Source organism: Engystomops pustulosus, chromosome 6 (assembly GCF_040894005.1).
Source record: "Engystomops pustulosus chromosome 6, aEngPut4.maternal, whole genome shotgun sequence".
Lineage (NCBI taxonomy): Eukaryota > Metazoa > Chordata > Amphibia > Anura > Leptodactylidae > Engystomops > Engystomops pustulosus.
Genome location: NC_092416.1, coordinates 102201754 through 102221532, shown reverse-complemented (window position 1 = coordinate 102221532; position 19779 = coordinate 102201754). Strand labels below are relative to the sequence as shown.

The following is a 19779-nucleotide window of genomic DNA, read 5'->3' as shown; positions in this document are numbered from 1 at the left end:
CACAACGCTCTTTCCCTTCCAAGTGCCACCCTGTGCCCGTACAGCTGTGTACAGTGACAAAATGGGTATTGGCATACTCAGGAGGAATTGCACTAAACATTGTAAAATGCATATTCCTTTTTAATCCATTGTTAAGGTGCAATGGTCCATGAAACGCTCATACTTCCCTATGGTTGTTTAGAGTATTTTGAGGGGTGCAGTTTCTAAAATGGTGTCATTTTGACGATTTTGTGAAAATTGGAAAAATCAGACCTAAAGTTACAAAACTCTTAACATCCTAAAAATGGAAAGGGTGTTAATGATGCCAAGTTAAAGCAGAATGTTAGTTATTTTGGTGATATGACCAACTTTCCAAAAAGTATAAAATTTAGAATTTGGAAAACATTTTGATTGAAATTAAATTAAAACAAATTGATTAAAATTTCTCATCAAATATGAAATAGAATGTGTAACAAAACAAAAAAACACACACACACACACACACACACAGAGATATGTTACAGCAAGTTATAACCAGTTATGACATGTCAAATTTCAAAAAAAGGCTGTGTCAGGAAGGTGCAAAACGGCCAAGTCGTTGAGGGGGGGTTAAGCCTTCTTATGCCAGATTTATCAAGCGAGTTTCAAAAAGTCACAAATTTAGGCATAAATTCCTGCCAAAGGAAATACTTACGTATCAGCTGCGCAAGAGATGTGTGTAGTTTTTACCAAAAAGTATGAAATCCAATAAGAACAGATTAACACATATGGCATATGCCACATATATAAAAGCTGTCTAAGCCACTATGAAAAACTGACTGCCACTGTCTCCACTGTAATGGAGATCGGGTGATGCGCTGATAAAGGTTTGCCATCTTGCGACATGCTTTAAGAGACCAAGTGCCCAAACTGCAAACCAAAGCCGACGTTTCTATTGCAAGGTGCCAACACAGCAATTTAGCCCAATAGTGCCACAATACCACTATACAAGAGACAAATAACACCGACATCATGACGCCACCATTAAAACCACATAAATAGCATAATTCTGGTAATAAAAGAGCACTAGAGAAAGGCCAACATTACCAATAACACTATACTAGAAGCTAATATAGTGATGAATACTGTATTACTGCCATTCAGTGTGGAATATTCCTGCCATATATTGATTAATATTACCCACATACAGTGACAACAGTTCTGAGTAGAGGAAGGGACTGGGGGACTATAAGTTGGCCTGCTTATGGATCAAATATTGCCATCTTAACCCCTTTTCTGTATTGCCATTTTTCACTCCCCACCTTCAAAAGTCTAACTTATTTTTCCATGTAAAGAGCTTTGTGAGGGTTTGTTTTTCTGCATAATGCTGAGAAATTGGTGAAAAAACGCTTTTGTGCCATTTTCTTGTGGGCTTAAATTCTACAGCTATCACTGTGCAAAAAAAAAAAAAAAAAAAAAAAAAAAAAAGGAATTAGTCCTCACCGGTAATTCGGTTTCCTTAAGTCCACCATGATGGCCCCCTGGAGGTTGCTTCCCCTTCCTCTGTAGGGACAGGAAATTAAGACTATTAAAAAAGTCCCTCCCCCAACCTCAAACCAATGTATACCAAATAACTACACCGGTATAGGCTTCAACTCAATTTTATTTAGCATGTTATAATCACATACAGTATTTACAAGAAGAAACCATCAAAACAACAAGGGAGGGAAATAATAGGGCCGTCATGGTGGACTTATGGAAACAGAATTACCGGTGAGGAACAATTCCTTTTTTCTATTTCGTGCCCCATGACAGCCCCCTGGAGACATACCAAATTATCCCCAGTTAGGGAGGGACCACAGCTTGTAGGACTTTACGGCCGAAGGCCAGATCTTTTACCATGGCTATATTTAGTCTGTAATGGTTAACAAAGGTGGAATTTGAGCTCCAAGTGGCTGCTTTGCAAATTTCATCAATGGAGGCTCCCCCTCTCAGCCCAAGATGCGGAGACTGCTCGGGTAGAGTGAGCCCTTATCTTCATAGGGATAGGAACACTTTTAAGACCGTGGCAGTCCCTGATCGCATTTATGATCCACTGGCCAGTAGTTGACTTAGAGGCTTTTCTTCCCTTATTTTTCCCTGCAAATTGAACAAAAAGGTTTGAATCCTTTCTCCAGGGACCTCTAAGTATCTAAGTACTGAGCGCCTTACGTCTAGGAGATGCCATTTCTCCTCCGTAGCATTCTTAGGCTGACAACAGAAAGATGGCAATACGATCTCCTGACTCCTGTGAAAGTTAGAAACAACTTTAGGTAGAAAATTTCTATCAAGTCTGAGAGTAATTCTATCCTCAAACTGATAGATAAGGTTCACAAATCGACAAGACCTGAAGTTCCCCTATCCTTCTAGCGGATGTGATGGCAACTAAAAATGCTGTTTTAAGCGTTAAACATTATTTGAATCATTGGGTTTAAAAGGGTCTGAGGTTAACGCATCTAAGACCAAGGAAAGGTCCCACTGGGGGGAAGATTCCTTTATAGTAGGTCTTAAGCGGGTACAGGCCTGAAAGAATCTCTTTACCCACCTGTGTTCCGCTAGTGCTGTATCAAAATAAGCGCTTAAAGCTGACACCTGGACTTTCAGGGTACTAGGCAGTAATCCCTTGTCGAATCCCTCCTGCAGGAAATCAAGAACCTGGCAGATATTAGGAGAATCTTGGTTAGGTTGGTCTTTTGACCAGGCACAGATTTTTTTCCATATCTTAAGATAGATAGCATGGGTCACAGGCTTCCTACTATTCCTCAAAGTTTTTATTACCTTAAAGGAGAGTCCTTTTGTGTTTAGGAAGGCGCTCTCAGGATCCAGGCTGATAGATTCAGGAACCCTGGGTTCTGGTGTAAGACTGGTACCTGGTGCAGGAGGTCTGGAATTTTGGGAAGGATTAAAGGAAGGTCTAGAGACAGTTTTTGCAGAAGCTGAAACCAGCTTTTCTACGGCCAAAAGGGAACTACTAGAATCAGCTTGGCCGGGCTGGATACTAACTTCTGGAGAACTCTGTTGATCAGAGGAACTGGAGGGAATGCATAGAGGAGGTCCTGATCCCAAGGCTGGGAGAAGGCATCCAGACCCCAAGGAACTTCCTTCGAATTTAGGGAGTAGAATTTCTCGAATTTTGAATTTGTCCTGGATGCAAAGAGATCGATGGAAGGATTTCCATCTGAGGACAATCTCCCGGAACACTTCGGATTTCAGACTCCATTCGTGAGGGAGAATAGGTGTCCTGCTGAGGTTGTCTGCTACCTCGTTCTCTGAGCCTCTCAGATGAACTGCTGAAACTGAAAGAACATTTTCTTCTGCCCAAGAAAATATTCTCTGGGAAATGTTCTGAAGTTTCCTTGACCTTGTAACGCCCTGTCTCTTTAAATATGCAACCGTAGTTGTATTGTCGGAGAACATCTTTAGGTGCTTCCCTTTTAGATCCTTGGTACAGGCTTCCAGGGGTTTTAGGACGACTTTCAGTTCCCTTTTGTTTGAGGATGCACGAGACATTGAATGGGACCAGAGGCCCTGAACATACTTCCCTGGAAGAAGAGCTCCCTAACCTGAGGTGCTGGCATCCGTCTGAATCTGGATTATTGGCCAGAGAACCCAGTTCACGTCTCTTTGAAGGTGATCAAGATCCTTCCACCAGTCTAGGGATTTTACTGCTGAAGGAACCTTTAGCCGTAAGTTCAGGTGATGGTAATCTTTGTCCCATTTTGACAGGATCCAGGACTGAAGAGGTCTTGTATGGTTCTGGCACCAGGCTACACATTGGATGCAAGTGGTCATGGACTCCAGAAGACTCGTCGCTGCTCGTATCGAGATGTATTTCCTCTTCTGGAAGTCCTTGATTTTCAGAAGTAATCTGTCTACTTTCTCCTGCGGAAGATAAGAAGTTTAGGTCAATGAATTTAAGGATACTCCCAAAAATTATTTTATAGGATTGGGAACAAGATCAGATTTTTCCAAATTTATAATTCAGCCCAACTCCTGAAGAACTTCTATTGTCACCTTCTTTTGTTTTTCTAGTTGGTTATCGAGTCTTCTACTAGCAGGAAATGTCTAGGTATGGGACCACTAGGACTTCTTCGGTCCTCAAGTATTTGACCACTTCCGCCATTACTTTGGTAAAGACTCGGGGAGCTGAAGAAAGACCAAATGGTAAGGCTGTAAATTGGAAATGAGACTTCCCCTGAGGGAGAAACCACTGCAAAACGCAAAAACTTCTGAGAATCTGCATGAATGGGAATATGATAGTATGATCCAGAGTACACAAAAATGCATTGCGGTTTATTAAAGGGGTGGTAGATTTTATGGACTCCATTTTGAACTTGACATATGTCACCCATTTGTTCAAGAATTTCAAATTTATGATTAACTTGTAAGACCCATTTGGCTTCTTTATTAGGAAAAGGGGGGAGTAGTGACCCGTGTACCTTTCTCTTCTGGAGGGACTGGACAAACCACATCCAGGTTCTGCAGGGTAGACACTTGCTCCCAAAGATGATGTGTCAGACTTCCTGAGGACTGCCTGGACAGGAAAAAACCGATGAGGAGGAGAAGACATCATATCTATATATGGTAACCATCTTGGATAATGGAAGCCACCCAACCTGTTTGTTATGTTCTTCCACTGGGGGAGAAAGTTCTTTGCAGGGTTTTTCGGCTCATTTCTAGCTCTCCAACTTCAAAAATCCATAACTTTTTCATTTTTACGTGTACAGACCTGTGTGAGGGCTTATTTTGTGCGTAACAAATTTTACTTTCCCGTAATGTTATTTATTTTAACATGCCGTGTACTGCGAAGCTGAAAAAAAATTCCAAATGTGGAAAAATTGAAAAAAAAAACCTGCGTTCTTGTGGGCTCAGTAATTTCGACTTTGACTGTGCACTCAAAATAACAGCTCAGCTTTATTCTTATTTATTTATATAGGTTTTATTGTGTTTTAATACATTTTCAAAAATTAAACGAATGTGTACAAAAAAGAAAAAAAACATTTTGCCATCTTCTGCCACTAATAACTTTTTCATACTTTGGCGCACGGAGATGTGTGAGGGGTCATTTTTTGCAAAATGAGGCGACGTTTTCATTGCTACCATTTTGAGGTCTGTGCGACATTTTGATCATTTTTTTTTTCCATTTTTTATGTTATGTAAAAAGGTGTAAAAGTCGCATTTCGGACATTTGGGCACCATTTCCCGTCTCAGAGGTCACCGCCGGCCGTAACCGTTTTTATACTTTGATAGATCGGGCATTTTGGGACGCGGCGATACCTAATATGTTTGTGATTTTTACTGTTTATTATGTTTTATATTCGTTCTAGGGAAAGGGGGTGATTTGAATTTTTAATATTTTATAAATTTTTTTTATTTTTTAAACTTTTTTTTTTTTTCACAATTTTTTAGACCATCTAGGGTACATTAACCCTAGATGGTCAGATCGCTCCTACCATATACTGCAATACTTCTGTATTGCAATATATGGCATTTTTTGCAGCACATTCATTACAATGAGCCACTGACTCATTGTAACGAAACTGCAGAAGCCATGTAGCCTCGTGTCAAAAGAAGACCCGAGGCTACCATGGCAACCGATCGCCACCACCTGATGACGTTCGGGGGCGCGGCGATCGCAAACAAGATGGCGGCGCCCGCAAGCAAGCACCAACCGCGGTTATTAGCGGTGGGGGTTTTCTGCAAAATGCAAAAACCCCCACCTTTGTATGAAGAGGACTCAGCCGTGAGCCCTCTTCATACATTCCTTATACCTCTGCACCATAGAGCTACGGCGCAGAGCGTTAAGGGGTTAACCTTTCTCCCACCCTGGCATCATTGCTTCTTTTCTTGTTTGTTCAAGAAACTGAATAGGAATGGCTTATTCTTTCCTCCCCTGGAACTATTCCAGAAGCCCTGTCTCCAGGAAGATCTCCCTTTATTCTCTGGCTGGTCCTGGTTTGCTCTAAAGCCACACAAAAAAAAAACAGCTTTTTTGGTGTAGGTTTAGCTTCAGTAAAACCTTTCTTCTTATCCGCAGCTTTGCCAAGAATCTCATCTACCTCAGATCCAAACAGGAATTCACCTGAAAAAGGAAGGCTGCAAAGTTTTGCTTTAGAGCGAATGTCCCCCGACCATTGTTTTAACCAGAGCGCCCTTCTGGTAGCATTTGAGAGGATTAATAGGAGTGTCTACTTTGGGTACGTTCTCCCACAATTTGGTCTCTTCTGGGTCAAACAGTAAGTGATTTTTAAAGTCTTAAGGGATATTTAACCGTTTCTCTGGCTTTCTCCACTCGTCAACAACTAGACCCTTTAAATTTTCTATAACAGGAAACACCCTCAAATTCTTCCGTCTCAGTCCTCTAAATAATTCATCTACCATGGATTTTTCTTCTACTTTATCCTCAATTTTTAAGGTATCCCTTAGGGCCATTATCAAGCTATCCAAATCTTCATTGGCAAACAAAAATTTTGGGTCATTAGCCACCTGGGGTTGTGAAAAAACATCCTGGTCCTCTGACGATCTCGTATGAGCATGAAGGCTGTTCATCATCCGGGTCTACATATTCGGGGTCTTTTCAGTGGGGCACCCTTAGAGACTTTAATTTCTTCCCTCATAACTCATCCAAAAAAAAGAGGGCTTCTCTTCCTTAAGGATTCTGTCTAAGCATTCCTTACATAGATGCCTCATGTAAGAAAAGCCTAATTACGCAACGCTTGGAAGGAGCCTTTTTAGGCCTATCCTTATCTGGTTCCTTCTCTTTGGGTTTGTCTCTCCCTCTCTCTCGGGAGATCTTTCTCCTGTTAATTAAGAAGATAGGGAGTACTTAAATCAGTAAAGACCTCTACAAGAGACCCCCAAAAAATGGCAATAGACAGGGAAACAAGCCCCACAGATTCCCAAAAGCGTTTACTCACAGAACCCAGGGTTAGGGATCGCGTCTCAGCCACATCCGCCATGCTGTCCAGCTCCATGGAGACCTCAGCAGAAGTGAAACTACACTGCGATCGTCTAAAATACTCACCTTTCGGCGTCTGACGTCATCAGTGGCAGCCCGTCTCCCAGGCTGCCCCACCTCCTGCGCCGAGGTCTAGGCTACGTCACTTCCGGTCACCGGAAGAGGGGCATCGCGCATACTAGCGGATGATGTGCCGGCCACTGCAGACCCCTGCAGGAGCTGTATGGCCACCGGCACGCCACGAAGGGCAGCCCAGAACTGGAGACCCAAAGTAGTGTCAGGAGCTCGGACGAGGGAGAGCTGGGGAGGACAAGCACCCCGAGAGGTACGAGATCCATACCCCCCCTCCCTCCCGGAGGCGAGAGAGAGAGAGGATTTACTCTCAACCCTATCCCCTGTAGGGACAGGAAAAACAATGGTGGGAGGTTGGGGGAGGGCCTTTTAATACTCTCAATTTCCTGTCCCTACAGAGAAAAGGGAAGCAACCTCCAGGGGGCCGTCATGGGGGACAAAATGGAAAAGTGGTATTTTGATCATTTGGCACTATTTTCCTTTATGGGGTTAAGGTTTAGGGAATCCAGGGGGGGCGTGGCCTGATGCCGAGCTAGGAGGACGTGCGCCGCGGAGCTCCCGGGACCCGGCACCCCATCACCCTCCCTAGGCAGCCATCCTCCACCTGTGCCCCCTCCAGCCTGCTCCCCGGTGCCGCGGGTACCTGCCTCCACGCTCCGGTGCCGATATCGCGGAGGTCCCCGGCTCCGTGCGGTCCCCCCGCACTCCAGCTCCTGCAGCTCCCACGTGCCCAGCGCGGCGGCGGGACCGTAGCCGCCCGACATCGCGGCTGCACACCGGAGCGGTGAGGGAAACCCCCCCCCGCCTCTGGACATACGGAGCCGCCGACCCACTTGAAGGATCGCGGCAGCGCTCCAGTCACCCCTGCAGCCTGCCGGAGGCGCCATTATACTGGACTCCCCTGCGCTGCCTGAGGCCTAGGCGCGCAGGGTTAACCTCTCCCTTGCCGGACTGCAGCCAGGAGTAAGGTAGGGAAGTAATTCCCCTGCTGCTGCCCACCTCTCACCTGGGGACCCCAAGCTGTGCAGCCCAGCACTGAGTCCTCCATACTCCCAGTGACCCCCTGCCCGGGTTCTGTTTTGTATTAACCCTTGCAGTGCCGCTGCAATTTCCCACGTGGGCCCTGATTCTATTTCTGCTAATTACTGGACGCTAGGCTCCTCGATTGTTTATCACTGGCCCCCTCTGCCCAGACGCCATGGGTAACCGGAGGAAGACGGCTAAATTGCTCAAAGCAGCGTCCGGGGTGTCTGCGCCTCCATCGGATGATGAATCCGTCCATGAAGATCCTCCATTCCAGTCCCTGGAACCCCTGGATGCGCAGGACTGCTCCACATCACAAGCCGTTCTAGCACAGATTCAGTCGAACGCTGCCAAAAAGTTGGGGAGATTCTCCCGCACACAGCCCTGCTCTCCTCAGGGGTCCCCAAACTCCTCTCCCTCCCTCTTTGAAGGCTCCCAGAGCCCACCACAGCTTGTAAGCTATGAAGAGGGCGCTGATCCGCCTGACGTGGCCACTGAACTGGACCGCAAATTTGCAGAGGTGCTGGCGGCCATTAATGGGTGCCAATCCAAACTGGTTACCAAGGTGGATGAGCTGCGACAGGACTTTGTTCTTTTAAGACACGATGTCCATAAAGCTAAAGAGCGAATCACCGAAACTGAGCGCAGAATATCTGAGGTGGAAGATGTCCAGAGGCCTATGCCGACACAGATAAGAGAGCTTCAGCGCCAAATGTCTGCATCCATCGACAGAGCGGACGACCTCGAAAACCGACTGCGACGGAACAACGTCAGAGTGGTTGGCCTCCCCGAAAAAGTGGAGGGGTCTGACCCGGTATCCTTTTTTGAAAATTGGCTCAAAAATTTGCTTCCTGCAGATACCTTTTCCCCGTTCTTCACAGTGGAAAGGGCCCATCGTGTGCCATCCCGCCCTGGCCCCCCAGGGGGCAATCCAAGACCCTTCCTGGCCCGGCTGCTGCACTTTAGGGACAGGGACTCTATCCTCAGGGCTGTCCGTACCAAGGGAGAAATCCTCTATGCCAACAGCAGAGTGTCCTTCTACCCTGATTTCTCTGCATCCGTCAGGAAACAACGCGCACAATTCACTGAGGTCCGTGCCCGTCTCCGTGACAAGGGGTATAAATACTCCATGATGTATCCTTCCAAGCTCCGAATTGTGGACGGACAGAAGACTCGATTCTTCACCTGCCCAACCGAAGCACTTCACTGGGCTGATGCAGCTCCACGGGCTCCCGCTGCAAGGCCCGCACCTCCTGAGTGACTGGACTCATATATCCTTTTATCTGATGAGCTATGACATTGCTGGACTTAGTCCTGTATTGATGCTTAGGGGTCCTAAATCATTGCTCTAATTTTCTAATATTGCTTTACATTGGGGCGCACGCCTCGTATATGGTGCCCCATAACTGATGTGCTATCTCTTTTGGTCAATTTGGCCTGTGCGCCACATATGGCACTTATTTCTCTTTCCCCTCCCCTTCCCCTTCTTTGTACCTACTCCCCCCCTCCCTTATCCTCTTACCGCTCCCCTCTACATATTACTCTTCCCTTATCCCCTCCTTTGCTCTCTTTAAACATGGCTGCCTAAATACCTCCTGTTTATATATACTCTGAGGGTTAGGGGTCCCGGGACAAATGGTGTAAGTTTGTCTTGAGTTAGGGACCACTGTTCTATTCTTTGATTGTTATTGGGTATAGGTCTGCACTACTGCTGTTAGGGTGTTAGACAGGGGGTTTATATTCTTGGGATTGTTAGTACAGTTCTGGTTATATTTGTTATGCTCACTGTTGTCTGTCTGTCTATGTCTCTGTGGTATGAAAGGATGAATGCTTGGTTGCTCACGTCTCCTTCCCCACACCCCTTTCCCTTCCGCTAAGATGTCCTCACTTAAGGTAATGAGTTGGAATGTGAGGGGACTCAACTCCAAATTCAAGAGGGCTCTGATGTTAGACGTCATTAAGCGTCAGGCCCCTCACATGGTATGTATCCAAGAGACACACCTTACGGGTCAGAAGGTCCTCTCTCTGAAGCGGGCCTGGGTGGCTAGAGGTTATCATTCCTCCTACTCTGTCTACGCCAGGGGAGTATCCATACTCATATCCAAAGCGCTTCCCATAGAGGTCATACAGGTAGCACCGGATCACTTTGGCCGGTACGTAGTCATACATTGTGCCTTGTGGGGCTTTACTTTCACTGTAGTGTCGGTCTATGTCCCACCTCCCTTTGATCCAGCTGTATTGCACCTAATCTCCGGTAAACTTGCTTCTATGCCTCCTAGTCCGATCCTCTGCATTGGTGACTTCAATGCAGTCCCTAATCCCTCCCTGGATCGCACAAGCGGCCTAGACACAGGCTCGGTCCGTCTGAATGAGTGGCTCACTTCTCTAGACCTCGCCGATGTTTGGCGTAGTAAACATCCTCAAGAGAGAGAATATTCATTCTATTCCTCTGTGCACAAGAGCTTCTCTCGGATTGATCTGGCCTTTGTCTCCCCTGATATGTTGCAGCACGTTGATCAAGTATCCTATTGCCCGCGCAGTGCATCTGACCATTCCGCCTTGCTTATCAGTCTCCTTATAGGCCCCCCCAGCGACTCCCGCTTATGGCGCCTGCACCCGGCCTGGCTCCTATCCCCAGCGGTCCAGAGTACTGTTAGGGCAGCGCATAGCGAGTTCTGGGATGTACACTCAACCCATCCTGATCCTCTTCTAGTCTGGGACTCGTACAAGTCCTCAGTGCGGGGAGCATTCATGTCAGGTGTAGCTGGCCATAGGAAGTTATTAAATGCGCAGGAGGAGAGGCTGACCGCTGCACTGGTGACTGCAGAAAAGGAATATCTAGAGAAACCTACTCCGGGGAATAAAAAGACTTGGGCCCAAGCGCAGAGGAACCATCTAGCTGTAGTGAAGGAGCGCACCAGCAAGCGCCTGCAAGCCAGGGAAGCGTCCATCTTTGAATTTGGAGATAAAAATGGGAAGCTGCTTGCATATCTCTCGCGGGCTGAGCGTCCGTGTGCATCCGTTCCATCTATCCTTGACAGTAACGGAGCCTTGAACACAGAACCCCGGGCCATAAACATGGTTTTTCACGAATTCTACTCTTCTCTTTACAGCTCCAGATTGTCCGCCTCTTCCGTCGAGATTTCCAGATTCCTTGACAGTCTTCCACTTTGGAGGCTCACACCGGCACAGTCATTGGAGCTTGATGCCCCGCTCTCGGCGGAGGAGGTGGAACTGGCCATCCAATCATTGCCCCCCGGTAAGACACCTGGACTTGATGGACTGGGAGGTGAGTGGTATAGGGATAACTGTGAGACTCTGGTCCCCCATCTCCTTAGCCTGTATTCCGATGCGCTCGACAGCGGTTCCCTTCCTGACTCCATGCGAGAGGCCCTTATTGTAGTTATTCCCAAGCCTGGTAAGGACCCTCTGCATCCCGACTCATACCGTCCAATTTCCCTCCTAAACTCAGATGTCAAAATACTAGCAAAAATTCTGGCAACAAGGCTTAATAAAGTAATATTATCCTTGGTGCACCCAGACCAGACAGGCTTTATGCCAGGGAGGGGTACTGACATAAATATTCAAAGACTACACCTGAATGTAGCAGAGGCAGAGAAGTCTTCAGACCCTGGGTTTATATTATCCTTAGATAATTGCAAGGCGTTTGATTCTGTGGAGTGGCCCTATTTGTGGACCCTCCTGCCCAGGCTGGGTATTGGCCCTCGCTTCACAGCATTGGTTAGGTTATTGTATAACGACCCTAGGGCTAGGGTAAGGACCAATCTTAATATCTCACCTACTCTCCCTATGGCCAGGGGCACTAGACAGGGTTGCCCACTATCTCCCCTCCTCTTCGCACTTGCCATTGAGCCCCTTGCTGTGGCGATCCGTCACTCTGATAGCATTAAGGGCATTGCTAGAGGTTCTATCATTGAAAAGGTATCTCTCTATGCTGATGATACACTTGTATACCTTGGGGATGTGGGCCCCTCTCTGGAATCCCTTCTGTCCCTGATAGAATGCTATGGGGGGTTCTCAGGTCTCCGGGTTAATTGGGACAAATCGGCCCTCTTTCCCTTATCAGATATAGGGGTACGCGCCCTTCCCGTCCCAGTCCAGGTGGTGTCCACCTTTAAATATCTGGGAGTCCAGGTGTCACGCAAGGTCCAGGCATATACAGAGCTAAACATCACACCCCTGATAGCTGCAACGGAATCGCGCCTAAAAGCCTGGTCCACTCTCCCCTTGTCCCTATACGGACGTATCAATATATTCAAAATGATCTTCCTCCCCAAATTTCTATACCTTTTTCATGCTTGTCCTATACTGCTCCCTAAGAGTCTGTTCAAACGCTTAGACGGCATTCTCAGGTCCTTCTACTGGCAGAGTAGCGCCCCGCGATTCAGTTTAGCGCTGCTTCAGGCTCCCAAGTCTAGGGGTGGACTGGCTGCCCCAGATCTGTATCTTTATTACCTGGCTTCCCAGCTAGTATATGCCCAGTGGTGGATAGATATAGACATGGGTAATGCAGCTACTGCACTGGCTGGTGCCCTGGTAGGTTCCTACGAGGCCCTTACAAACCTGCTGTACAGGTATAAGTCCCCATCTGATACCCCACTCCCCCTACGTACGGTAGCGGTGTGCTGGCGTAGGGCACAATCCCTGGTAGAGCTAAACGGCCCCCCCCCTCTCTCGCCTAGGACTCCATTGTGGCTCAATCCGTGGCTCTCTCACTTCCTCTCCCTCCCGGGCTGGACAATGTGGGGGGCGGCGGGGGTGAAATTTGTAGGCCAGCTATTATCTCCGGAAGCAGAATTACTCAGCTTTCACGAGTTAAGGGAGAGACATACTGTACCCGATACGGCTAGCTTCCATTACACGCAATTGCGACACGCATTCAAAGCCCAATTCGGCTCCTTCGGCCTGACAGTGAAATTCTCCAAACTAGAGACTCTGATGAGTACCCCGGACCTCCCTAAGCCACTCACTCAGTGCTATGCTCTCCTACAAGAGCAAAAGTCCAGACCGTTTGATAGAGCCTGTGAACGCTGGAGACAGGATATCCCTGACCTGTCGGATGATGACTGGAGGGAGGTCGAACTGTCCTACTTCACATCTGTAGTGAGTGCGAGGGACTTCCTGATCCAATCTAAATTCCTCCATCGAGTATACTTCACCCCTGCTAGACTATTCCGCATGGGAGCAATGCCCAATGATCTTTGCTTTCGCTGTCAGGCTGAAGTCGGATCCTTCCTGCATTGTGTCTGGTCCTGCCCTAGGGTTCTTGTCTTCTGGTCCGAAGTGCTGGAGTTCCTAAATGTACACTTTGATTTCCCACGATTACTGTCTCCCTCTGTGTGTCTCCTCGGCATCATAAATGAAGTCATCAATAGCCACTATGACAAAATTTTCTTTAGGTTTGTCCTATACTACGCCCGAAAAGTGGTGGTGATGACCTGGAAGGACCAGGAGCCCCCTCCATTAAAAAGATGGATATTACTTATTAACAGCGTCATTCCCCACTACCGGTCCCTGTATGTCAACAGGAAGTGTCCCCAGAAGTTTGACCGCATCTGGTCCAGATGGTGCGAGACTCCCCATACAGCCTTATAATCACATGTGATATATACTCCTCTCCATGATGAAGGAGACTGAGCGTGCTGGTGTGTGTGTGTGTGTGTGACTGATTGTCCCTGTGTCAATAGTTATTTGTGTTGTATCAAGATGTCTGGTTACAATATCTGCTGTCACTTATCGCGGTATATCCCTTAGCTAATATTGAAACGCAATAAGATCCTGTTCATTACCACGGATGCTATTCAATTATTCTGTATTGTGGGGAAGAAAGTATGTAACAGACAATCTTGTTCTTTGGTTTGTTTATTGCAATTGTTAAAAAAAAATTTTCCAAAAATTTGCAAAAATAAATACTTTTAAAAAAAAAAGGTTTAGGGAATCCAATTTGGCAGGGGATCTGTAGGGCAAAGTGGTGGTTGTTGTGGGGTGGAAGGTCTGGACACAGGTGGATTTGGGATCACACATATCACAGCTGTCTGCAGCCACATATACACTCACCGGCCACTTTATTAGGTACACCTGTCCAACTGCTCGTTAACACTTAATTTCTAATCAGCCAATCACATGGCGGCAACTAGACATGGTCAAGCAAATCTCCTGCAGTTCAAACCGAGCATCAGTATGGGGAAGAAAGGTGATTTGAGTGCCTTTGAACATGGCATGGTTGTTGGTGCCAGAAGGGCTGGTCTGAGTATTTCAGAAACTGCTGATCTACTGGGATTTTCACGAACAACCATCTCTAGGGTTTACAGAGAATGGTCCGAAAAAGAAAAAACATCCAGTGAGCGGCAGTTCTGTGGGCGGAAATGCCTTGTTGATGCCAGAGGTCAGAGGAGTATGGGCAGACTGGTTCGAGCTGATAGAAAGGCAACAGTGACTGAAATCGCCACCCGTTACAACCAAGGTAGGCAGAAGAGCATCTCTTAACGCACAGTACGTCGAACTTTGAGGCAGATGGGCTACAGCAGCAGAAGACCACACCGGGTGCCACTCCTTTCAGCTAAGAACAGGAAACTGAGGCTACAATTTGCACAAGCTCATCGAAATTGGACAGTAGAAGATTGGAAAAACGTTGCCTGGTCTGATGAGTCTCGATTTCTGCTGTGACATTCGGATGGTAGGGTCAGAATTTGGCGTCAACAACATGAAAGTATGGATCCATCCTGCCTTGTATCAACGGTTCAGGCTGGTGGTGGTGGTGTCATGGTGTGGGGAATATTTTCTTGCCACTATTTGGGCCCCTTGGTACCAATTGAGCATCGTTGCAACGCCACTGCCTACCTGAGTATTGTTGCTGACCATGTCCATCCCTTTATGACCACAATGTACCCAACATCTGATGGCTACTTTCAACAGGATAATGCGCCATGTCATAAAGCTGGAATCATCTCAGACTGAGTACAGTGAACTCATTGTCATGTTCAAGAAACCAAACGGCCTCCACATTCACCAGATCTCAATCCAATAGAGCATCTTTGGGATGTGGTGGAACGGGAGATTCGCATCATGGATGTGCAGCCGACAAATCTGCGGCAACTGTGTGATGCCATCATGTCAATATGGACCAAAATCTCTGAGGAATGCTTCCAGCACCTTCTTGAATCTATGCCATGAAGAATTGAGGCAGTTCTGAAGGCAAAAGGGGGTCCAACCCGTTACTAGCATGGTGTACCTAATAAAGTGGCCGGTGAGTGTATACTTGCCTTTGTTCGCAGCGCTCATCACATGCACCGCACGGCCAGTGATGCAGCATAGCACCCGGCCACATTGTGCATGCGCTGCTTGCTGTGAAGCTATGCTGGCTTCATCGGCCGCCTTATACAGGTGATGAGCGTTTCAGATTAGGCAAGTATACATATGGCAACAGACAGCTGTCATACGGGGCGATTTGGGACACTAAATCACAGTTATGTTATCTTTGTTTAGTGTTCCAAAGCCACCTGACAGAACCTCTTTAGGCATTCACAGCTCTAACACAAAACTGCTGAAAACCACACACAGCAACCCCAGCAGCTCCTGACCTCTTATCTTCTTCTCTGATGCTGTAGACTTAGTTCTGTGGACTCGCACTCCGTCTTCCCGGGCTGAGGAGGAGGAGCGGCCGGCACTGATCTGCTACTACTGTCTCACTAAGACATCACTAGTGAGAGCAGAGGCAATCAGCTTCAGGCTGCAATGGACAGATCCTGGTCAGAGCTACAATGATTAACTTTGATAAGACTGGGGAGATGGTACGCGTGGCTGCAGAGGGCTCTGCGTGCCATGGGTTCGCAACCACTGTCCTAGCATCCCGACTGTAACAAGACCTGGAGTTATGTCAGAAGCATGTGACTGATCACATGCTTCTCACTTCACTCAATGGGGAGATTTATCAGTAGTGTGAGGTAAAACTGTTCTAGTTGCCCCATGAAACAAATCAGCTTTCATTTTCCCACGGCAGTTTATAAAATTACAACTTGCCATGGGCAACTAGGTCAGTTCTGCTGTAAGACACTTCTGATTTCCCCATGTCCTTAAGCTGCCAGGAATGGGGCAGAGAACGTAGAAGCGGGCTGGGCCTGGAGAGCCAGAGACAATGTAGCAGATCTCTAGTGGCAAAAGGATAGTTTGAAATGAGACACCACAGCTGCCTGTTCCGACAGAACCAAACTTTTTCCTTTCGGCATACATCAAAGGAAGAAGTCTCAGAAAAAGCCTTGCAGCGTGAAAGAAAAAAATTCCACATGCAATTGCTACGATCCTCCTCAAAAATGGAGCCCAGTATCGAAGTGTGGCCATCAGAAAATGGAGATCACTTATAAAATGGGTAATGCAATGGTTTAAACATACCCAACATGTATGTTACCCATTAGGACTCATTCACATGGCCGTCTGCAAATACGTCCCCATAGACGGCAATAGCGGCACGGCGCAGATACGGTGCCACACATGTGTGGCACTGATGCGGGCCGCACACCGCAAAAAGATAGACCATGCTCTATCTTTTGGCGTGTGTGCAGCCGTGTGCCACTATTCTCCATGGAGGGAGGAAGGACCACCTCCTCCTCCTCTCCAGCACACGGCGGTATGCCCGTACGGCGGGCATACCGCGTGTAAATGTACCATTAGCTGCAGCAATAACTATTGAATATAGGATCTAATAGATTACACAGCTAGTGTTTTTACTGTTCAGTTAACTCCATTAGAGTACAATTACATGGTATATTTTTACATCAACTCCCCATAGGCAGTTTCTGCTAATAATACAAAGTCAACTCTATATGTTTTTCAAAAACAAAACAAAGTAGAAAAGCTTGACACCCGTTGAAATATACAAACAAATATTAAAATTAAATATATTATATATCCGATGCCAAACTGATGCCAATAAACTGGGGTGTCGTCGGTGTGGGCTCTGATTGTGGGTGTTTAACCTGTTAAATGCTGCGGTCAGTGTGCCTTTGGGGGGGGGGGGTCTTTTCCCCACAAGCGCCCTGCCCCCTCATCCCCCGTGCAGTTTTCTGGGGGCGACGATTGTTGTTATGGCAGACCCAAGGTGCTGCCTGAGAACTGCCTGAAAAGATGACGTCTCTGACTGCTGCTGCTATGCTGACACTGCTACTACCCTGCAATACTGATGTATTGCAGAGTATTATCATGAACAAGCAATCAGATGATCGCTTGTTCATGTCCCACGGTGGAAACAGAAAAAAAAAAAAAGTTATTCAATTAAAAAAAAAAAAAAATAATAAGGAAATCAATAAAAATGCCCATTAAATATATAGAGACATTTAATGCAAAAAAAGTCTAAATCATAACACAAACCACACATATATAGTATCACTGCGCCCGTAACAACCTGTAGAATAACAGTAAATAATTTGTGCACCCGCACTATGAACGCCGTTTTTAAAAAAAACATGGTTTAACAGTTATAACCATATAAAGGAGACGCAAGTCAGAATACAAAAAATGGGGCTGAGCCTTAAGCTATAAAATGGCCGGGTCCTTAAGGTTAAATTCATTACCTGTGTCACTTGAGAATAGAACTCCTCGAATAAGACACTTTATTGCAGTTGCCCATTTCTCAGCAATGACTTGGTTCTGCTTAAAGTCTGAAGCTTCGTCAACTCTAAAGGTGCGGACCAACCGTTGTCGAGTACGTGTTGAACCCACTGCAACTTTCTTTTTCTTCAATGGATAGGAGTAAATTGAAAAATAGGCAAATCCATCACTAGAGCCACAACTGCGCATAGTGTGACATCCCACCATATCAAGAATAGGAAGTACTGTACGCTGGTCATCCTCAGGTTTTGGCACCAGCCTTTGGATGTGCAGGCCTGTATGTGTTAGACTAAGCGCATAGCGAACACCTTTGGAAGGATAGACTCCAAATTCTCCATGGAGAAGGGTCTCAGATGAGTGCTTGTAATTCCTAGACATTTCAGTGGATGGTATGAAGCTCAACAGAATGATTTTGAAGCATGCTCTTCTGGAACATCAATGTCATTCAGGGCTGTGAAGTGTATTGAGGCGCAATGCAGCTGTGGAAAAAAAAAAAAAAAAAGGCAAATAAATAAGCTGCTTTAAAAACCATCAGGTTATCTATATGGCACATGGATAAAATGTCTAAACCCAGTTTACAACCTCCATATTAGGACAATTCTGCATAGGGAAAAAACAGACCTTTAGCATCATATTTTATGGTGTTTGTGCTAGTTATATAACTGGTATAAACTGGAATTGGAATGATAACAAAAAAAGTCAAGCTATCAATCATTAAAAGAAACCTACTATGAGGAATCTACAATTAGAAGTAGATCTGAGGGTACATTCCTTCTGCCTCCATTTGCCCTTAACTGTAATTAAATAATCCTAGAACCTAAATTGTTAAGAACTTTATTTAAGTAATATGTAAAGTAACTGCAAATCCTACTGGGTTGTGTACTAGCCTGACCAGGCACTGAGAGCTTAGGATAGTACACCAGTAGCCTCTTCAGTTAAGAACTATATTTTAGTAATATGTAAATTAAAAAATTAGATTTGGTTGCAGGATTATTAAATTACAGATTAGGGCAGAGGCAGGCAGAAGGTATCTACCATCGGTAAGTAGACATGGTAGGTTTCCTTTAAAGAGAACCCGTCAGGCAAAATAACCCCCCTAAACTAAATATATTTTCATAAACTGCGATTAGAGAGCATTACCTCTATCCCTTTATTGTGCCTCTACATGCCTGCAAACATAAGCAATGAGGTCCTAAAGCTGTATGCAAATGACCTGTGAAATGTCCAATGAGTCATTAGCATATTCAAGCTGTCCAGCTTATTCATGAGTGGGCGGTACAGCCACACCCCCAGTGGTTGACTGACAGCCTGTATAATGATGTGAGGCTGTATAATGATGTGCTTCCTGGTGCTGCCACCACCTGCAGCCTGTGTGTGTATAGGAGAGATACAACTGCTCCAGGCAGCCATGTTATAGCAGAACATGTCAGATTCATGTGTAGATGATGTCTGTGTATCACACATGTGTATTAGGTGCGAGAACATGTCAGCAGATGCAGCACACACGCTAGCAATGCTTTACTATACATTACACACAGCAGGGGGAGGAGGGGGGACGGGTAACAGGGGTGACATCACTGCCTCTGCGGTATGAAAAGGCTCTAGTGACCGGGCATTTTTAGCGAATTTTCGTTTGCGCCTGTTTAAGGGCCATAACTTTTTTTTGCATGCTACCTTAAATTATTTTGCTGTGTTTTTTTTTTTTGGGGGGGGGCAGCTTGTTTAAAAAAGGTAATAAAAGTTTGTTTTTATTTTGGGGTTAAAAGTGGAAAAATTTATAGTACTTTTAAAAAAAATTTCAAATGAACTCAAACTGAATGAATTAATGAATTTCCTATTTTGTTACGGTCGTTTTGATATACAATATGTATAGTCTCGGGCAAACAGGGCGACTATGGCGATGCTTTTTGTAGTGTAGCAGTGGATTTTTTTTAATTATTATTACCGTATATGGGGACAGAACATTGTATTTTTATGAATATTTTTGTGTTTTACATTATATGTCCCCCATGAGGTCATAAAAGACCCCTGGGGGACATTAACTTATTTTCTTTAACCCCTTAATGACCGCCCTATCGGGATTCTACGTCGGTCATTAAGGGTAC

At 45.9% G+C, this 19779-nt stretch overlaps 1 protein-coding gene across 4 annotated transcripts in view; it reads right to left on the bottom strand.

Moving 5' to 3' along the window:
- SPHK2 (sphingosine kinase 2) overlaps window positions 1–19779 on the bottom strand; it is an 84934-nt gene that overhangs the window by 54784 nt on the left and 10371 nt on the right. For all 4 annotated transcript variants that reach the window (XM_072110503.1, XM_072110504.1, XM_072110501.1 and 1 more), the window contains exon 2: window positions 17638–18153. In XM_072110503.1, coding sequence (XP_071966604.1) covers window positions 17638–18052 — 415 coding nt within the window. In that variant the 5' untranslated portion in view covers window positions 18053–18153. The remainder of the gene's footprint in view (window positions 1–17637; window positions 18154–19779) is intronic.